Source organism: Nymphalis io, chromosome 10, assembly GCF_905147045.1.
Source record: "Nymphalis io chromosome 10, ilAglIoxx1.1, whole genome shotgun sequence".
Lineage (NCBI taxonomy): Eukaryota > Metazoa > Arthropoda > Insecta > Lepidoptera > Nymphalidae > Nymphalis > Nymphalis io.
This window is the reverse complement of record NC_065897.1, coordinates 12,824,937-12,840,245: the sequence shown is the minus strand read 5'-3', so window position 1 is coordinate 12,840,245 and position 15,309 is coordinate 12,824,937. Positions and strand designations below refer to the sequence as shown.

Below are 15,309 nucleotides of genomic sequence, written 5' to 3'. Positions count from 1 at the left end.
ACATTTCTGCCAAGCCTAGAGATCATTTATAAAAACGATTTATTTAATTTTTTTGTATATCTTCATCATGTTCAAAAACAAAAAGGTTTGATCCTAAATCACTAAAATAAAGTGCTTAACATAGAAAAGTAAAGTAAGTTCAAAGTGAATCGAAAATAATATTTTTTTAACGTTTACAAAATAACGACCTTACGATATTCAAGTAACTCAGTTATAGTCGCGTGTGCCCGACGAGCGCGCCATGTGGCCAGTTGACGCTTCGCCGCGATCGCGCCATGTTGTGCCTGCTCCTGCTCGTGCTCGTCGCGAACGAGATCCGACCCGCGTACGTGACGGACTCCCCGTCCTTCGCGGATAGATTAGACAGACTATATGAAAAGTTAGAAAAAATAACAGTTGCACCGGCAAAAAAGTTCAACGATAAACTATACGCTAAATTGGAAAGGTTAAATTCCCTCACGCCGGCCGAGCTCAGCGAGGATGATGAAGAATTATTGTCGGCGATGCAATTGTGGGGGTCGATGAGTGATGACCAGCTGAGAGGAGTTGTGCAGGAGATGCAGAGGATGAGGGAGGATGATAAGAGTGAACGTCTGAATGATGAATACAGTGATGGATACTGGAACGATGATGTGAGTTAAAAAATTAATTATTACCAAAAAACTAGTTAATTAATTTATTTGCATGATGCTTTTGATATAACAATTTGTTCATTTTATTTATTAGGAATCCTCTATTTATCATTATTAAATCTCGCAACAATCTTATTAGAACAATCAATATTGTATATTAAAATTCATTCATTTATCATAATACGAGGACTGAGTGAGCCAGTTTAATTACAAACATAAAAATTTTATTATTATCAATTAATTATTTTCGTCCTTGGCGAGTGTCCATCTAATGGATGTACTCTTATTATTTTCCACACTGGAGACTCAACTAATAAGATTTAAGCTGAACAGCTATTCTTTAAGAAATCACTTCATTGCTCCCCCTAAAATGTTGACAATCGTCTTTATGATGCGTGTATTCTTGTTATAATTATTATGGTCAATGTCGCATACCACTTTCTGACATTGCACGGCCGTTTTCTGCGGTGAGTTTCGAGTTTGTAAACGAATATACCTTACAGTTGAGTGTTCTTCAACCAATAGAACATTAATGTTAATTTTCTGTAGGATTTTCTGGCATAACGTATCTATTATAAAAATTTAATTTATAATATCTTATGTAAACAATTGAAGTTGCTAAACGGTTTACGTAAATATAAACAACATTTTTTCGATAAGACTCATTATAAAACATATTCATACGATATGAAAGTCATCAAATCGTGTAATATGACAAAGATATATGACACGTGGTTCTTAAACGAGGATTGCTGGTTCAAATACGGATAAGAACCATTCGGTTTTTATCTGCATAACTTATGCTTATAATTCATCTCGTTTGGGAGGTGAACGGTCGTAATATTTCTTTAAGAGTAAATTGTAATTCTGCCACAAGTGCGAATCAATACTAATATTGTAAATGCGAAAGTAGGTATCGTTCTTTCACGGTTAAACCACTGAACCAATTTTGATGAAATTTGGTAATGAGCAAGAAGAATCCCAAGAAAGGTCATAGACTCCTTTTTTACCTAATACCTGCCCCCTCATCCTATCGTGCGAGTGAAGTCGTGAGCGGAAACCAGTAAGCTACTCATTGAAATCTTTTTTTAAACCAAGAGAACGGATGTTTTTTTTAGATTTTATTTTATTTACCAAAAAGCGTTGTAATAATTGTATCTCCTCAATTTTCGGTAATCCATCCGCCGCGTCTGTCTGTCTGTCTAAACGCGATAAACTCAAAAACTATTCAACGGTTTTCACCAATTGATGGAGTAACTTGTGAGGATGGGTTTAACCTAAAAATGAAATCTTATAAGTTTTGAGTTTGTCAGAATCTCTTGTGTTATTAGAAAGATGTATCTGTGTGTGTCTGTTTGTATTTGCGTGTCTCGTGAATACTACGAATTCAAACCAATATCAGACAAACGATATACTAGTTACAAGTCAATTTCATCCACGCATAATTAAGTTTATATTAAGTTCAATTAAACCGTTTTTACACGTAATAAGTATGATTAACTTATATACTAAGTTAATATATAAACAAATAAAGTAAGTCGATTAAGTTAAGTGTATCGATTTAAAACTTGTCAAATAAAGGTAATTTGAATAGCATTACAATAATTTGGCACCGTTGAACTGATCTGTCCATGAAAGAGATAATGCAGTCTCCAAGCAAGTAAAACTCCCTAGTTAAGGATCATTACATTTATTTTAACGTCTCGTATAATAATAAAAAAAATCCTATTTTTAGCTGACTTTAAAAATATGGAGGTTATCAATTTGGTCTTATTTTTTTGTTGCGTTACTCGGTGGCCGGTTCGAACGTACTTTGGTGTCCATATTTTTGAATAGAATAATCTATATAATATGTGGTTTATAGGTGGAATATAAGTAGTAAATAGGCGATACGTAACTTGTGTTTATTTTGCTTGTCTTCGCCGATGTAGTCTGGTTCTAAAAAAAATGAAGATAATTAAAACATTTTAATTATTAGTTGTGTAAATGAAACAAATAAAAATCGACAAATAACGATAGGAAACTACGGTAGACTTAACAGTTATTTCAATATTCTTCTTAGATTTCATAAGTCACTTGCGTAGTTAGCACTCGCTCATTAGACAGGTTTTAAGACCGCAGTATTCTAGAATCTCGAGCTTAAATCGCAGGTGGGGCGATTAATAATTAAGACGAGAAAGGAATACAGCTGTTGCGCTTCCACCTGATCTCTTTTCTTTATCAAATTGACATCCATTATATTACGATATCATGCGCTTGCCCACACTTGTGCGCTATAATACGTCCTGCGCAGTTAGTGCTTCTTTGTGATTTTTTTTTGATTCAGAAGGCACATCTTTAGTGCTCAGGGGTAGTTATCATGAATATATATCAAAAAACATTTTAATAAATAATAAAATTTACTGATCGTAATGGTCAGCGCAGACGCCGCTGTAAATACCAATATTTTACTATTAACAAGTAACAGTAACAGCCTGTGAATGTCCCACTGCTGGGCTAAGGCCACCTCTCCCTTTTTGAGGAGAAGGTATGGAGCTTATTCCACCACGCTGCTCCATTGCGGGTTAGTGGAATACACATGTGGCAGAATTGCAGTAAAATTAGACACATGCAGGTTTCCTCACGATGTTTTCCTTCACCGTATAGCACGAGATGAATTATAATCACAAATTAAGCATATGAAAATTCAGTGGTGCTTGCCCGGGTTGGAACCCACGATCATCGGTTAAGATTCACGTGTTCCTACCACTGGGACATCTCGGCTCATATGTTTACAAGAACACTGGATAATAACAGTGTAGAAAATTTAGTTGGCAATATCTTGGCAATGTAAATGAAATCAAAAATGTTCACTATGCCAAAAAGCTACAAACTGTGACAAATATTGGAACCTTTTAATGTTTAATATCCGTGTTAAAAAGTGCCGTTTTTTTATAACAATTTTATATTAGTTATTTTGTTTGAAATTGTTGTAATAAATAGGTAATAAATATTATATCAAAAGCCAGAACAAAAATTTATGATTCAAGAACCATATTGTTTAATAGGGCACTACTTTACAATAGCTTACCCAAAGAACTAATTAATGAAGAATCATGAGAAATAAACTTCTTAAACCTATTATAAGTTTGAGGCAGTGACTTCTGACTGGTTGCTCTAAAAAGCCTATTTTCTGATCTTCACCCGTTGTTTATGACCGTTAATGTAAAAAACCGAAGTGTGAGTCTGACTCGCGTTGAAAAACTATCCGTACTATTTTAATAAAGACTAAGACAATATATATATAGAAAAAAAATTAAAAAGTGCCACCTCACGCTCAATTATAATACATAAATAGTAACTAACGTTGTCAGCCAATCGTCATACATCCATCCGTCTGAGAATCAAGCACTGGTCATAGACTTCTGCCAGGGTACGTCAGAGCTCCCGATTTCCCTTTAATTTGTTTCATGATTGTATGGTAAGCAGCACCAGGAGTACGAGCAAGAGTTCAGCTTAAGCTGTTCGATAAAACTGGTTTAGTTTTGTTTTTAATCCACATATTTAAATATTTCACGTGTTAGCTAGCTGAAATAAATAAAGCATATGAATAAATCAAAATACAAAATAGTCTGACAGACGGACGCGAGAATGATTATTTAATATTAGTTTTTTGATCGAATGTACGAAACCCTAACATGTGCTTCTTTGGTAAACGCCTTTATGCATAAAATGTAAACATATCGAGGTTATTTATTGCATGGGAGAGCATGAGGTTGGCTGCCATTTTTAAATCCAAAGTAAATAATAACCTGTAAATGTCCTACTGCTGGGTTAAGGCTTCTCCTTTTGAGGCTTGGATCATCACAACACTGCTCCAATGCGGGTTTGTGGATACTCATCCGAAAAATGCATCCACGCGATGTTTTCCTTCACCACTAAGCACGAGATGAATTATAAATATATATTACGTTCACAAAAATCCATAGGAATTTAATATATAATCTTTGGATAAGATTCATGATTTTTAACCACTGGGAGATCTTGGTTCTCATAAATAAAATGACATTTATAATACTCTCTTTGTAAGCCCGGGTTATACTGACTTTTTAAAATGATAGCGTTATATTCAAATCAAAATAAATCAAAGAAGTGCCAAACTGGATTCTCGCTCCGCATTGATAAAAGGCCGCCACAGCATCCGTCTTACCAATTAAACCTTTATATTTATGCCGGTATTTTTAAAAAAAGTTTTAATAAATAACTGAAAAGTTATTTTCGTCTCCTTGTCGCCTAAAAGCTCTCAACTTATGTGACAGTAACAAAATACGATCATATTTATTAATAAAGACATGCATTAATCTTTGTTTATGATATTTTACGATCATGTATTCCGTTAGAAGGAGACAATAGGCATTAATTATATTCGAAATCAAAATATATTTATTATAATATTAGTCAATCCTTTCTTTGCACTATTGAGATACTGTTTTCAGAAGTTGTCCTTGTGTATGAAAATACATAAGTAAAAGCGCTTGTTACCGACGAATGTAAACAAAGTCTTTGCAAAATTAAATTAACTTAAAAAATATTACTTATTCATTGAATTAAGTATTCAAAATTAAATTGCCTAGTGGAATTCGTTTATTTTTTAATCTATCTTATTAAGTTTTTTTTTTATGGCGTGATAATTCGTTTTCAGTCCTAATTATTTAATCAATAAAAAATCGTTATTTTATAATTCAATTGTGCACTATATATTTTCATTACAGTTTATTAAAGAAAAATCGTATTTTTAAATATCTGACTGGATATCAAAATAAGATCGGAAAGATCGGATACCGGATTGTTACCGGATATCCTTTTAATCTCTAGTCTTAATAATATTTCAAGTAGAGGTTATTTCTTTTACTCACAAAACAAAAGTTAAATGGCACCACTGATACCATAACAAAACAAAAAACAAATGCAGCTGAGTAGCGGATTTTTACCATCTCTGTATATAATATTACTGATATGAGTAGCTGCGCTTAGCAGTTTTCCCCCAATTTTAGGCTATTGACGACATAAGTGTAATTTTACACTTTTTACGAGTCTATACTACCCCAGCTCGAATTGAAATTTTGCCTCCGCCTCACCGCCGCAGATTAGAAGCTATCTCTCTTGCAACATGCAGCTCAAATACTTACGGATAGCAGGTACCATAACTCATAAAATATTATTATATTAATAAACATTTCTCGAAAGCAAAGAATTCTGTAATTAAAATATCGCTTTCTTTTCACAAATTTTGTCTCTTATATTTTTATTGCAATCATATACAATTCATCTAAAAGAAATCGCGTCACTTATCATTATACGCAGTACGTATTATTATGCGTTTGCGCATGCGACACAGCTTCCCGTTCGTAGCCTAGGGCATTAATGAATTGGTTCGGCGGCACAGATGTGCCGGTAGGAAGAACTGAGCTTACGCGTATTTTATCGTTGAACTAAAAGCCTTTTTTAAAATTTAAATCACATAGTACCTATATCTTATTAAATCTAGTTTATTTAAAAAATAATTGATGTATGTAAAGTAGTAATTGTGTAAAGGATGTTTTTTTTTTCTGAAGTAAGTTGGTAACTTAATCTATCTAGATGCATAAACAAAACCATTTGAAATTTTACAGTCCCTTAAATGTACGTGTATACTGTATAAAATATCTTTGTGTCACTTTAGTATTTCATTCTGTGCATTACAAGTCGTTATCGGTAAAAGTTAAGTATTTTTGTTTTAATGGACGCGTTTATTATTTGGTGTGAAGACAATCATTTTATCAGGTCGAAGTTCAACGGTTCGAATCCCGCCGGGAATATGTAATTACTAACCGTTTTGTGTGATTTTCTTTCGTATGAAAATATTTTTTGTTATGGATGAAATTATAGTTAAGAGGTTAGAAAAAATATTTTATATAATAAATGACATAAGGACTATGGTTCCGGTTCTGGTTTCCGTTGTAGTTCCTATCAAGTAATTCTCAGTAGTTGCCCAGTTTGGTAATTGCCAGTATACACTCTCTTGCCTTGGACAGCACGTAAAGCAGTTGCTCCTGCGCCTTCTGCCCTGTGTTCGCATAGGATCTTGAGTGTGAGTAAATAAATAATGTCTGTGTTTGCGCACACACATGTGCACCATAATGTCTCCAGAAACGCTAATCCCCATTGAGAATATAAGCAGGAAAAGATAAAACGCATAGATATACTATATATATATATATATATATATATATATATATATATATATATTTACTGGTGGTAGGGCTTTGGTAGCTCGTCTGGGTAGGTACCACCCACTCATCAGATATTCTACCGCAAAACAGCAATATTTGATATTGTTGTGTTCCGGTTTGAAGGGTGAGTGAGCCAGTGTAATTACAGGCACAAGGGACATAAAATCTTAGTTCCCAAGGTTGGTGGCGCATTGGCTATAAGCGATGGTTGACATTTCTTACAATTCCAATGTCTAAGGGCGTTTGGTGACCACTTACCATCAGGTGGCCCATATGCTCGTCCACCTTCCTATTCTATAGAAAAAAAAATATATATATAAAGTTCACAATATAAAAATGTAAGTTTTCCACTCACACTTGTTGTAATATCAATTTAATTATTTAGCAAATAATACCATAATGCAAACAAAACAGTTGCTTTGAAACATAAATAATTTCATATTTAACGCATGCGAGAAATAACACGAGGTTGACATTTATCTCGTGAGTCATTTACGTGAAATATGTCCGTTGGCAAAATCACTTGCACTATTTGAAGTATTTAGCTACGCTAGACTTATAAATATAGTGCATAACAAAGCAAGAATTTGAACTTTACAAGTGCTAGGAATTTGTGAAAATTCTTTGTTTCGCTGTTGCCTTGTTTAAATCGTGAGCCAGTGTTATTACAAGCACAAAGGATATAACAAAAATAATAAAAGTCAACATTTTCCCCTCTTCCCTCCCTGTGTGGTACTCCGCTGGTGATGCAAAGCAAAATCGCCATGCTGGGGATTGACGTTCGCTGCGACCTTAGTCCAAGGGATTACATCGAGGCTGTTATAAAAACAGCTTCACGGAAACTCGGAGTTCTGAACAAGGTGCGGCGCTTTTTCACGCCACAACAACTGTGCCTGCTGTACAAAACACAGGTACGGTCTTGCGTGGAATATTGCTCGCACCTTTGGGATGGCTCCGCTAAGTACCTACTTGAGGGCTTGGACCGGTTGCAGCGACGTGCCGTACGCATTATTGGCGACGTAAAGGTCACAAACACCCTTGAACCTTTACAATTGCGTCGTGAGATAGCAGCACTGAGCGCTTTCTATCGACTGTATCACGGCGAGTGCTCTGAGGAATTATTCTCTCTAATTCCTGCTTCCCCCTTCCTTCTTAAGTCCACGCGAGCTGGTTCTCGATGTCACCGCCTAACTGTGACATCAATTCCATCGCGAACAAAGAAATTTGGCAACTCCTTTCTTTGTCGCACTTCCAAAAAATGGAATTCCTTACCAGCTCACGTATTCCCCTCCTCTTACAACCCGAGTTCCTTCAAACGAGGCGTGAAGAGGCATCTTTTTTTTTTATAGAATAGGAAGGTGGACGAGCATATGTGGTGGCCCACCTGATGGTAAGTGGTCACCAAACGCCCTTAGACATTGGCATTGTAAGAAATGTCAACCATCGCTTATAGCCAATGCGCCACCAACCTTGGGAACTAAGATTTTATGTCCCTTGTGCCTGTAATTACACTGGCTCACTCACCCTTCAAACCGGAACACAACAATATCAAGTATTGCTGTTTTGCGGTAGAATATCTGATGAGTGGGTGGTACCTACCCAGACGGGCTTGCACAAAGCCCTACCACCAGTAAAATCTTGCGGGCCGGCAAGGCGAAGGCGGCTAGTGCAGAACGTTTTTCCCGTCTGTACTGGCCGTCGTCGCGTTTGGACTCTACTACCACTTACCATCAGGTGGAGTAGAGTCATTTGCCCTCCCGGCGATATAAAAAAAAAAAAAAAAACATCTTAGATCATGTAGGTATAGTCTGTGTTTATGATTCATCCTGTGCTCGGTGAACGAAGAAATTTTGACGAAATCTGAATTTTTTGGAAAAAATTCCTCATGTGTATCCAATCCGCTTTGGAACAGAATCCTTACTAATATTATAACTGTGAAAGTGAAGTGTCTTATGCTTAAAAATGTTAACTGCTCAACACGATACTTAAATTACATAAATATGTTATTTAAACACGGATTTATTTAATGAGTTACGTTTTAGTGCTTTTACTCGCTACCAGTTATTATATTATATCCGGTAATAAATTTAATGAACAAAAGTTGAATTATTCAACTGTTCAATGGTACTCGTATTAGGACGGCAGTGTGTAGTTAATTAAATATTGAATAGGCGTCGCTAATCTATTTAAAGAGTCTTATAAATGCGACAACTGTTTAGCAGCCATTCACATTTTGTTACGTTGGCTGCATGCTCAAGTCCCCTAGGCTTGACAATGGTAATTGCTGGTATAAATTGTTTTCTGTTATCAATGGTTTATTTTTTTTTTTTGTCTAGACTGGTCGTTTCAAAAAGTTATCACGTATGGATAAGGCTCTGTCAGATCGTTATATTTTTATAAAAGTTGCGCTAAGCGAGTTTTTTTTTTATTTTGATAATTTGTATCTCCGCAGACCAACTGTTAGTGAACAGTGGAGATCCACTGTTAGTGATTTGGTATATATTTTCATTTTTTTATTACCAGGCAGCATCCCAATCTTAATTTTAGGATAGTTGCTGACAAAATACAAGCTTTCATTAGACTCTACGAGGACAAGTCCTTCATGGACTCGGTGTGTGTGCCAGTAATCTTCCTTGAGGGGGTGCTGTTGGTCTTCGTGGGATTCTGTATTCGGCCAGACTGTTCATAATCAGATCATCTTTTGTATAAGTTAATTTTGTAGCTATTTTTAAGTTGTAGCAAAATCAAAGTTGCACACTATGTATAAGTAACTACTTTCTATTCTTGCCAGTTCCTAGAAGAATCTACACTTTGAACAGTTGGTACATTGAATTGATACAAAATCGCTTATACGAGTCTGTTTGAATAATGAATTTTGACGCCAATTTGTAACGAGTACTGATCTGCATGAGCTTTACTTTTTTAATTATTATTTTAAACAACTTTAATATTATTTTAGGATAATCTATCTGACTATTAACACATTGTTTTAACTAAACCTTATACATAAAGAGTTGAAATATGTAGAAGACTTTCGTCTCGTACTTTAGACGCGTGAATTTTTATTTTAAGGGCTTAGATTTAGATTGGAATTGAAAAGCATTGCTTAATAATAAAAACAATAGTACAGTATCCCAGATAAATCCCACTGGTGGGCAAAACCTCTTCTCTTAAGGAGAAGATATAAAGATTATTCTACAGATATTATATGATAATAAAATCTTTATTGAAATAGTTTTTGTACATACATTTAAAGATACCTAAACAAGGAAGTGTCTTAGGGACCAGAGCCATCCCATAAATTACTTTATATATAATATTACTATTTATACGTGTAGACTTATTTAAAAATAAAATAAAAATAGTAATTGAATAAAAAACTGAAATATTATAACGTGTGGAATATTGAAATGTGCGTGCATGAGTGTATGTGTGTGTGTGTGTGTGTTGTGATAATTATTGTACGTTGGTTTGTGGATTTCTCTGAATATGTGTTTTTTCAACTAGTGAAGAAGAATTCGTTTTTTCGTAGTTTTGTTCTTTAACCGGGTAATATTTACTTAGATATTTAAACGTTTATATAACAATGGTCCAAGATACAACTATTACCGATGGGCCGAACAATCTTATTGAATAAAATAGACTAACTATGAGAGCCGAGATTAGTGTGACAAGTGAACTTTAATCGTTGATTTCTGGTTTAAACCAAATGGCTAAATAAGTTAAATATGTATTTAAAATTCATCTCGTGTTTTCCGAGAAGGAAAACATCATGGTGAGCGTGCGCCGGATGAAACTCTGCTCCCTGTGAATCCCGCATTGGGAGAAGCGTGATGGAATAATCTAAGCCGTCTCCTTATGAGGAGTGGTATCTTTGATCAGTGAGACTTATACTGGCGGTTACTTTACGATTTTTATAACGTTACTGAGTTTCATAATGTTTTACGAATCTTGCGAAATATAACATGTTGTGTGTCGTTTGTCTCATCTTTCCCACGATGTTTAGAACAAGTACAACGAGTGCCATGTGTGTGTAAGGCGGCCAAATGACGAACATAAATAAATTTACTAACCTTAAAATCATGTAAACATTCTTTAACCTTTCAATGGAATAAAAATGCTTGGAGTAGAGTTACTAGCATGTTCACACGATTTTATTTTACCAATATTTGTTGCTCAAAACATTTTACAACAAACATTAAATTAAAAAAGATGTATTAAATCGTTTTTTTTTTGCTTTAACTCGATTTAACTTAGATATATCAATTCGACTTCGATTTAGAAGTTGATCGACAAAAATCAAAGCGAGAGAACCCACTATAATGTTTATTGATTTTCATGCAATATATACATATACTAGCTGACTCGTGCCTACTTCGTTGGGCGGTAAATATTTTTACTTGTGATGAAATTAAGAGCGTGGTTCGGTTAGTATTGAGTACTATGATTTATTTCCTGACTGCCAAAAGTCGCGATGGCCGAACATTAATAAAATTGTCTCGCGTATTGATTGATTGATATTGATATTATCTCTTAAACTATGCTTAACTTCTCCGACTTATTTTGCAAATCCGACTGCTATGAAAAGTCTTTTCATTTTTCGGGTAAATATATATATGTAACCTATGACACTTACAAACAATGTGGCTTTCTATCGGTAAAAGAATTTTCAAAATCGATTCAATAGATCCAGAGATTACCCCCTACAACCTCAAAACTTACTTTACCTCTTTCTAATGAGTATAGATTGTTAGCGATTATCTGTGCGACTCGATACTCTGGTAGCATATACGTCGTAACTGTCAATGACCTTTTTTTCTATGTTGTATGCGCGGTTACCATGGTGGTTGTCATCTATCAAAGTGAGAACTCTTTGTGATCTGTAAAAGCTTTTTTTGCGCATAATTAATTTGAATTGTTCCTTTCGTGTATAAAATATCGTTAAGTTTGTAATTTTGTGATTAATTATATAAAATTTGTGATAATTAAATGAAGTAATTACCTACATTTTGATTATATTGTCTTTTATAAATTACAAATAAATAATTAATGATATATGAATTTATATATTTTTAAATTCACTTTTTATCTCTTTAATTTCTAAAATAAATAAAAAAAGCGTTTTGTTGTAAATATACCCCTCGGGTCAATAAGCTGCGTGAATTGCGTCTAGTCCTAAGTTGTAAATCACATTACGAGTTAAATTTAACTGTCGTCGAGACATAACGTAGCCAACTGTTGAGTAAGAACTATTGTTTGATATTTTCTTAATAAATAAAATACATTCATTTTATGTTTTAATATTTTTATTATCAGATGCTAAGATTTTTAATTTAGTTGGTATCGCGTTTTATGTTTTGGGCCTTGCATTCATGCTTTTCATAAAAAATACTATTTTTATTGTGTATTTTGAGTGTTTATGGTGACACTCACGATCCAAAACCACTTCCGTATTTCCGATTGACACTTGCTATTATTGCGTGGTAATTGCATGAAAGCAAAGTGTACCATAAATGTTTCACTGGTGGTAGGGCTTTGTGCAAGCTCGTCTGGGTAGGTACCACACACTCATCAGATATTCTACCGCAAAACAGCAGTACTTGGTATTGTTTTGTTCCGGTCTGAATGGTGAGTAAGCCAGTTTAACTACAGGCACAAGGGACATAACATCTTAGTTCTCAAGGTTGGTGGCGCATTGGCGATGTAAGCGACGGTTAACATTTCATTCAATGCCAATGTCTATGGGCGGAGGGTGGTGACCACTTACTATCAGGTGACCCATTTCCTCATCCACCTAACCTTATTCTATAAAAAGAAAACAAAAATGCCAACTCTATTTTTTTAATATTGTTTTTTGTTTTACAGCGTCATAGTGATAGTGAGCGAGACTCGGCCATTAGGGTGTCCTATGAGTGAGGGTCCTAAGAGATTGATAGATTATGAGATAGTCGGTAGGGATACATATATATATATGTTTATACTCAATATTTGAAAACTCGTGGCCCTATATATATATCGGGGTGAACCAAACGTTAGCGTGATTCAGAAACTGGTTTCTTTCATACAAAATTTTATTACAACAATTTATTTTACGGTTTAACAGATATAAGAACGAAACTGTTTGTTACCTAACTCATCTTTCTATCATTGCATGTGTAGTGTCGTTTTTTCGTTCGTTATTTATGTTTGGTGTTACGTATAGGGAAAAAACAAAACGATACAAATCTGTCATGGGTATTAATACAATTATAAACACGAACAAAACATGTTCGCCGGACAGAAGGATGATAGATTCATTTATAACAGAAGCCGCGTTAGAATACTTTGACATACAATACAACACATCGCTCGTAGTTTAAAATTAGTTAACAATAAATAATTTACAATAAAAATTGTTTGTACTCCTTTATTATGTTGTCTGTTTAAGCCTCATAAATATCTTCTTTATTATCTAGATCGTATAGAATTAAATAATACAATTATCGAAAATTATTCAGTTATTTTACAATAAATTACTGGACATAATGCTTTTAAATAGAAATTAGACATTTTGTAAAGATAGACCAAAAACAGACTTACACATTACACTTACAGACAAAAGATATACCACAGACAGACCCGAGGTCCACTAACCGCACAAACCCCAGTACAGAAAGTTTCTCTAATTTAATTTCCCAAATTAAAAAAAAAAAGCTGTTCATCGGCTTCGCTGTTTAAATTCAAAGCGATTGTGAAAGAGTTTGACAAGTATCCTCGAATCTACTGGAAAAAAATACGTCAATAAATTTATAAATAACTTCCCTAATCCGATTTTGATATAAACCGTTTCAACGATTTTAAGCCGACCAGCGTTGCGTTAGCTTTATTCGAATATCATAATATCCCGTTACCGTTCCTTTGATGTGGTAATGTCCTTCGCTGCGCACGCGCACTTGCATACTAATGCGCGACTACTTAAAGAATAATTATTCATAACTTATTGGCTTGTCTGGGACAGAAGGCAGTCAGACATTTCTCCTAAATGTTGTATTTTAAACCAATAAGTGAAAGAAGAGCAACATTGTCAACAGTTAAATTTAGTATTTTTTGTTAAGACTTTAAATTGCAGTGCAGTTTAATAATTTTACGCTTTTTTATTTTAGTATAGTTTATTTATTTGTAAGCTAATTTCTTATATTATGTACATTTTTTACATATAACATATATATCATGTGACCTATGTGAATTTTATATATATATATTTGATGGGATTTTAATAAATAGTCAATTTTTCAAATGAAATACATAATCAATAATGTACATTGTATATATATATATTCTTATTTCAAAACAAAAAAATAGTGTTAACAAGTTTGATAAATCTTTTTTAATAAAATATCATTCCTAAGTTTTAAATGAAAAAAAGAATTGTTAAGATATTAAACACAAAATAACTACTTTACGATATAAAATATTTTCAACGGTAGTAAACATTTCGTAATAATAGATTACGTATACGCGTGTTTGTCTTTCCGTTCGTGATAAAATGCGGAAAGTCCACATTGCATTCTACCTGCTTGTAATTTGTTCTAAAACAGATGTTTAGATGATGATATTTTGAAATACATTTACTTGATATTACAATATCAAGAAAGAAAGAAAGAATTATAACATCAAGTTTTCAACATCACTAGCCGAGATGGCTTAGTAGCTAAAATAATTAAATTTTAACTGATGAGTGCGAAATCAAACACGGAGTTTTAATATGATTAATTTATGTTTATAAATTATTTCGTTTTCGTGAAAGAAAACATCGCGAGGAAATCTCAAGTGAAATTCTACAAATGTATCCACCAAGCCGCACTGAGGCATCAGGGTGAAATAAGCGCTAAACCTTTTCCTCAAAAGTAGGAGGCCTTTGCACGGCTTGTTCATTACGAAGCCGTTATTTATTTATTTTAAGTTTATATATACATATTTATAATAAAACCATGTTTTATCTATTCAAAACATTCAAAACCTTTATTTATATTTATTCGCTGTTTAGATTAAAACCGATACGTAACTGTATATTTATATTTAATAATTTATGGCGAGTCAGTACTTACCATAAACATCGCTATCGACTACGAGATTTAAGATGTTATATCCCTAGTGCATATTTAAACATTCATTAATAGAAGGCTAATAATAATAATAATATCCTAGGACATTTTTCACACACGGCCATCTGATCCCAAATTAAGCTTGTACAAAGCTTGTGCTATGGAAACCAGACAACTGATATACTACATATACTACTTTTTCTTGTAAATACATACTTATATAGATAATCACACTCAGACTTAGGACAAAGAGACATGTTCATGCACACAAATGTCTGTCCTTGGTTGGAATCGAACCCACAACCTTCGGCGTGAAAGGCAAATATCTACCAACCACGCCAA

The 15,309-nt window shown here is 33.9% G+C and overlaps 1 protein-coding gene across 1 annotated transcript in view; it reads left to right on the top strand.

Annotated features, from left to right (window-relative positions):
* The first annotated feature begins 241 nt into the window (after nt 1-241).
* Nucleotides 242-15,309, top strand: part of LOC126771468 (uncharacterized) — a 37,161-nt gene continuing 22,093 nt past the window's right edge. The window contains exon 1 of the mRNA XM_050491365.1: nt 242-632. Within this exon, the coding sequence (XP_050347322.1) occupies nt 276-632 (357 nt within the window). The 5' untranslated portion in view covers nt 242-275. The remainder of the gene's footprint in view (nt 633-15,309) is intronic.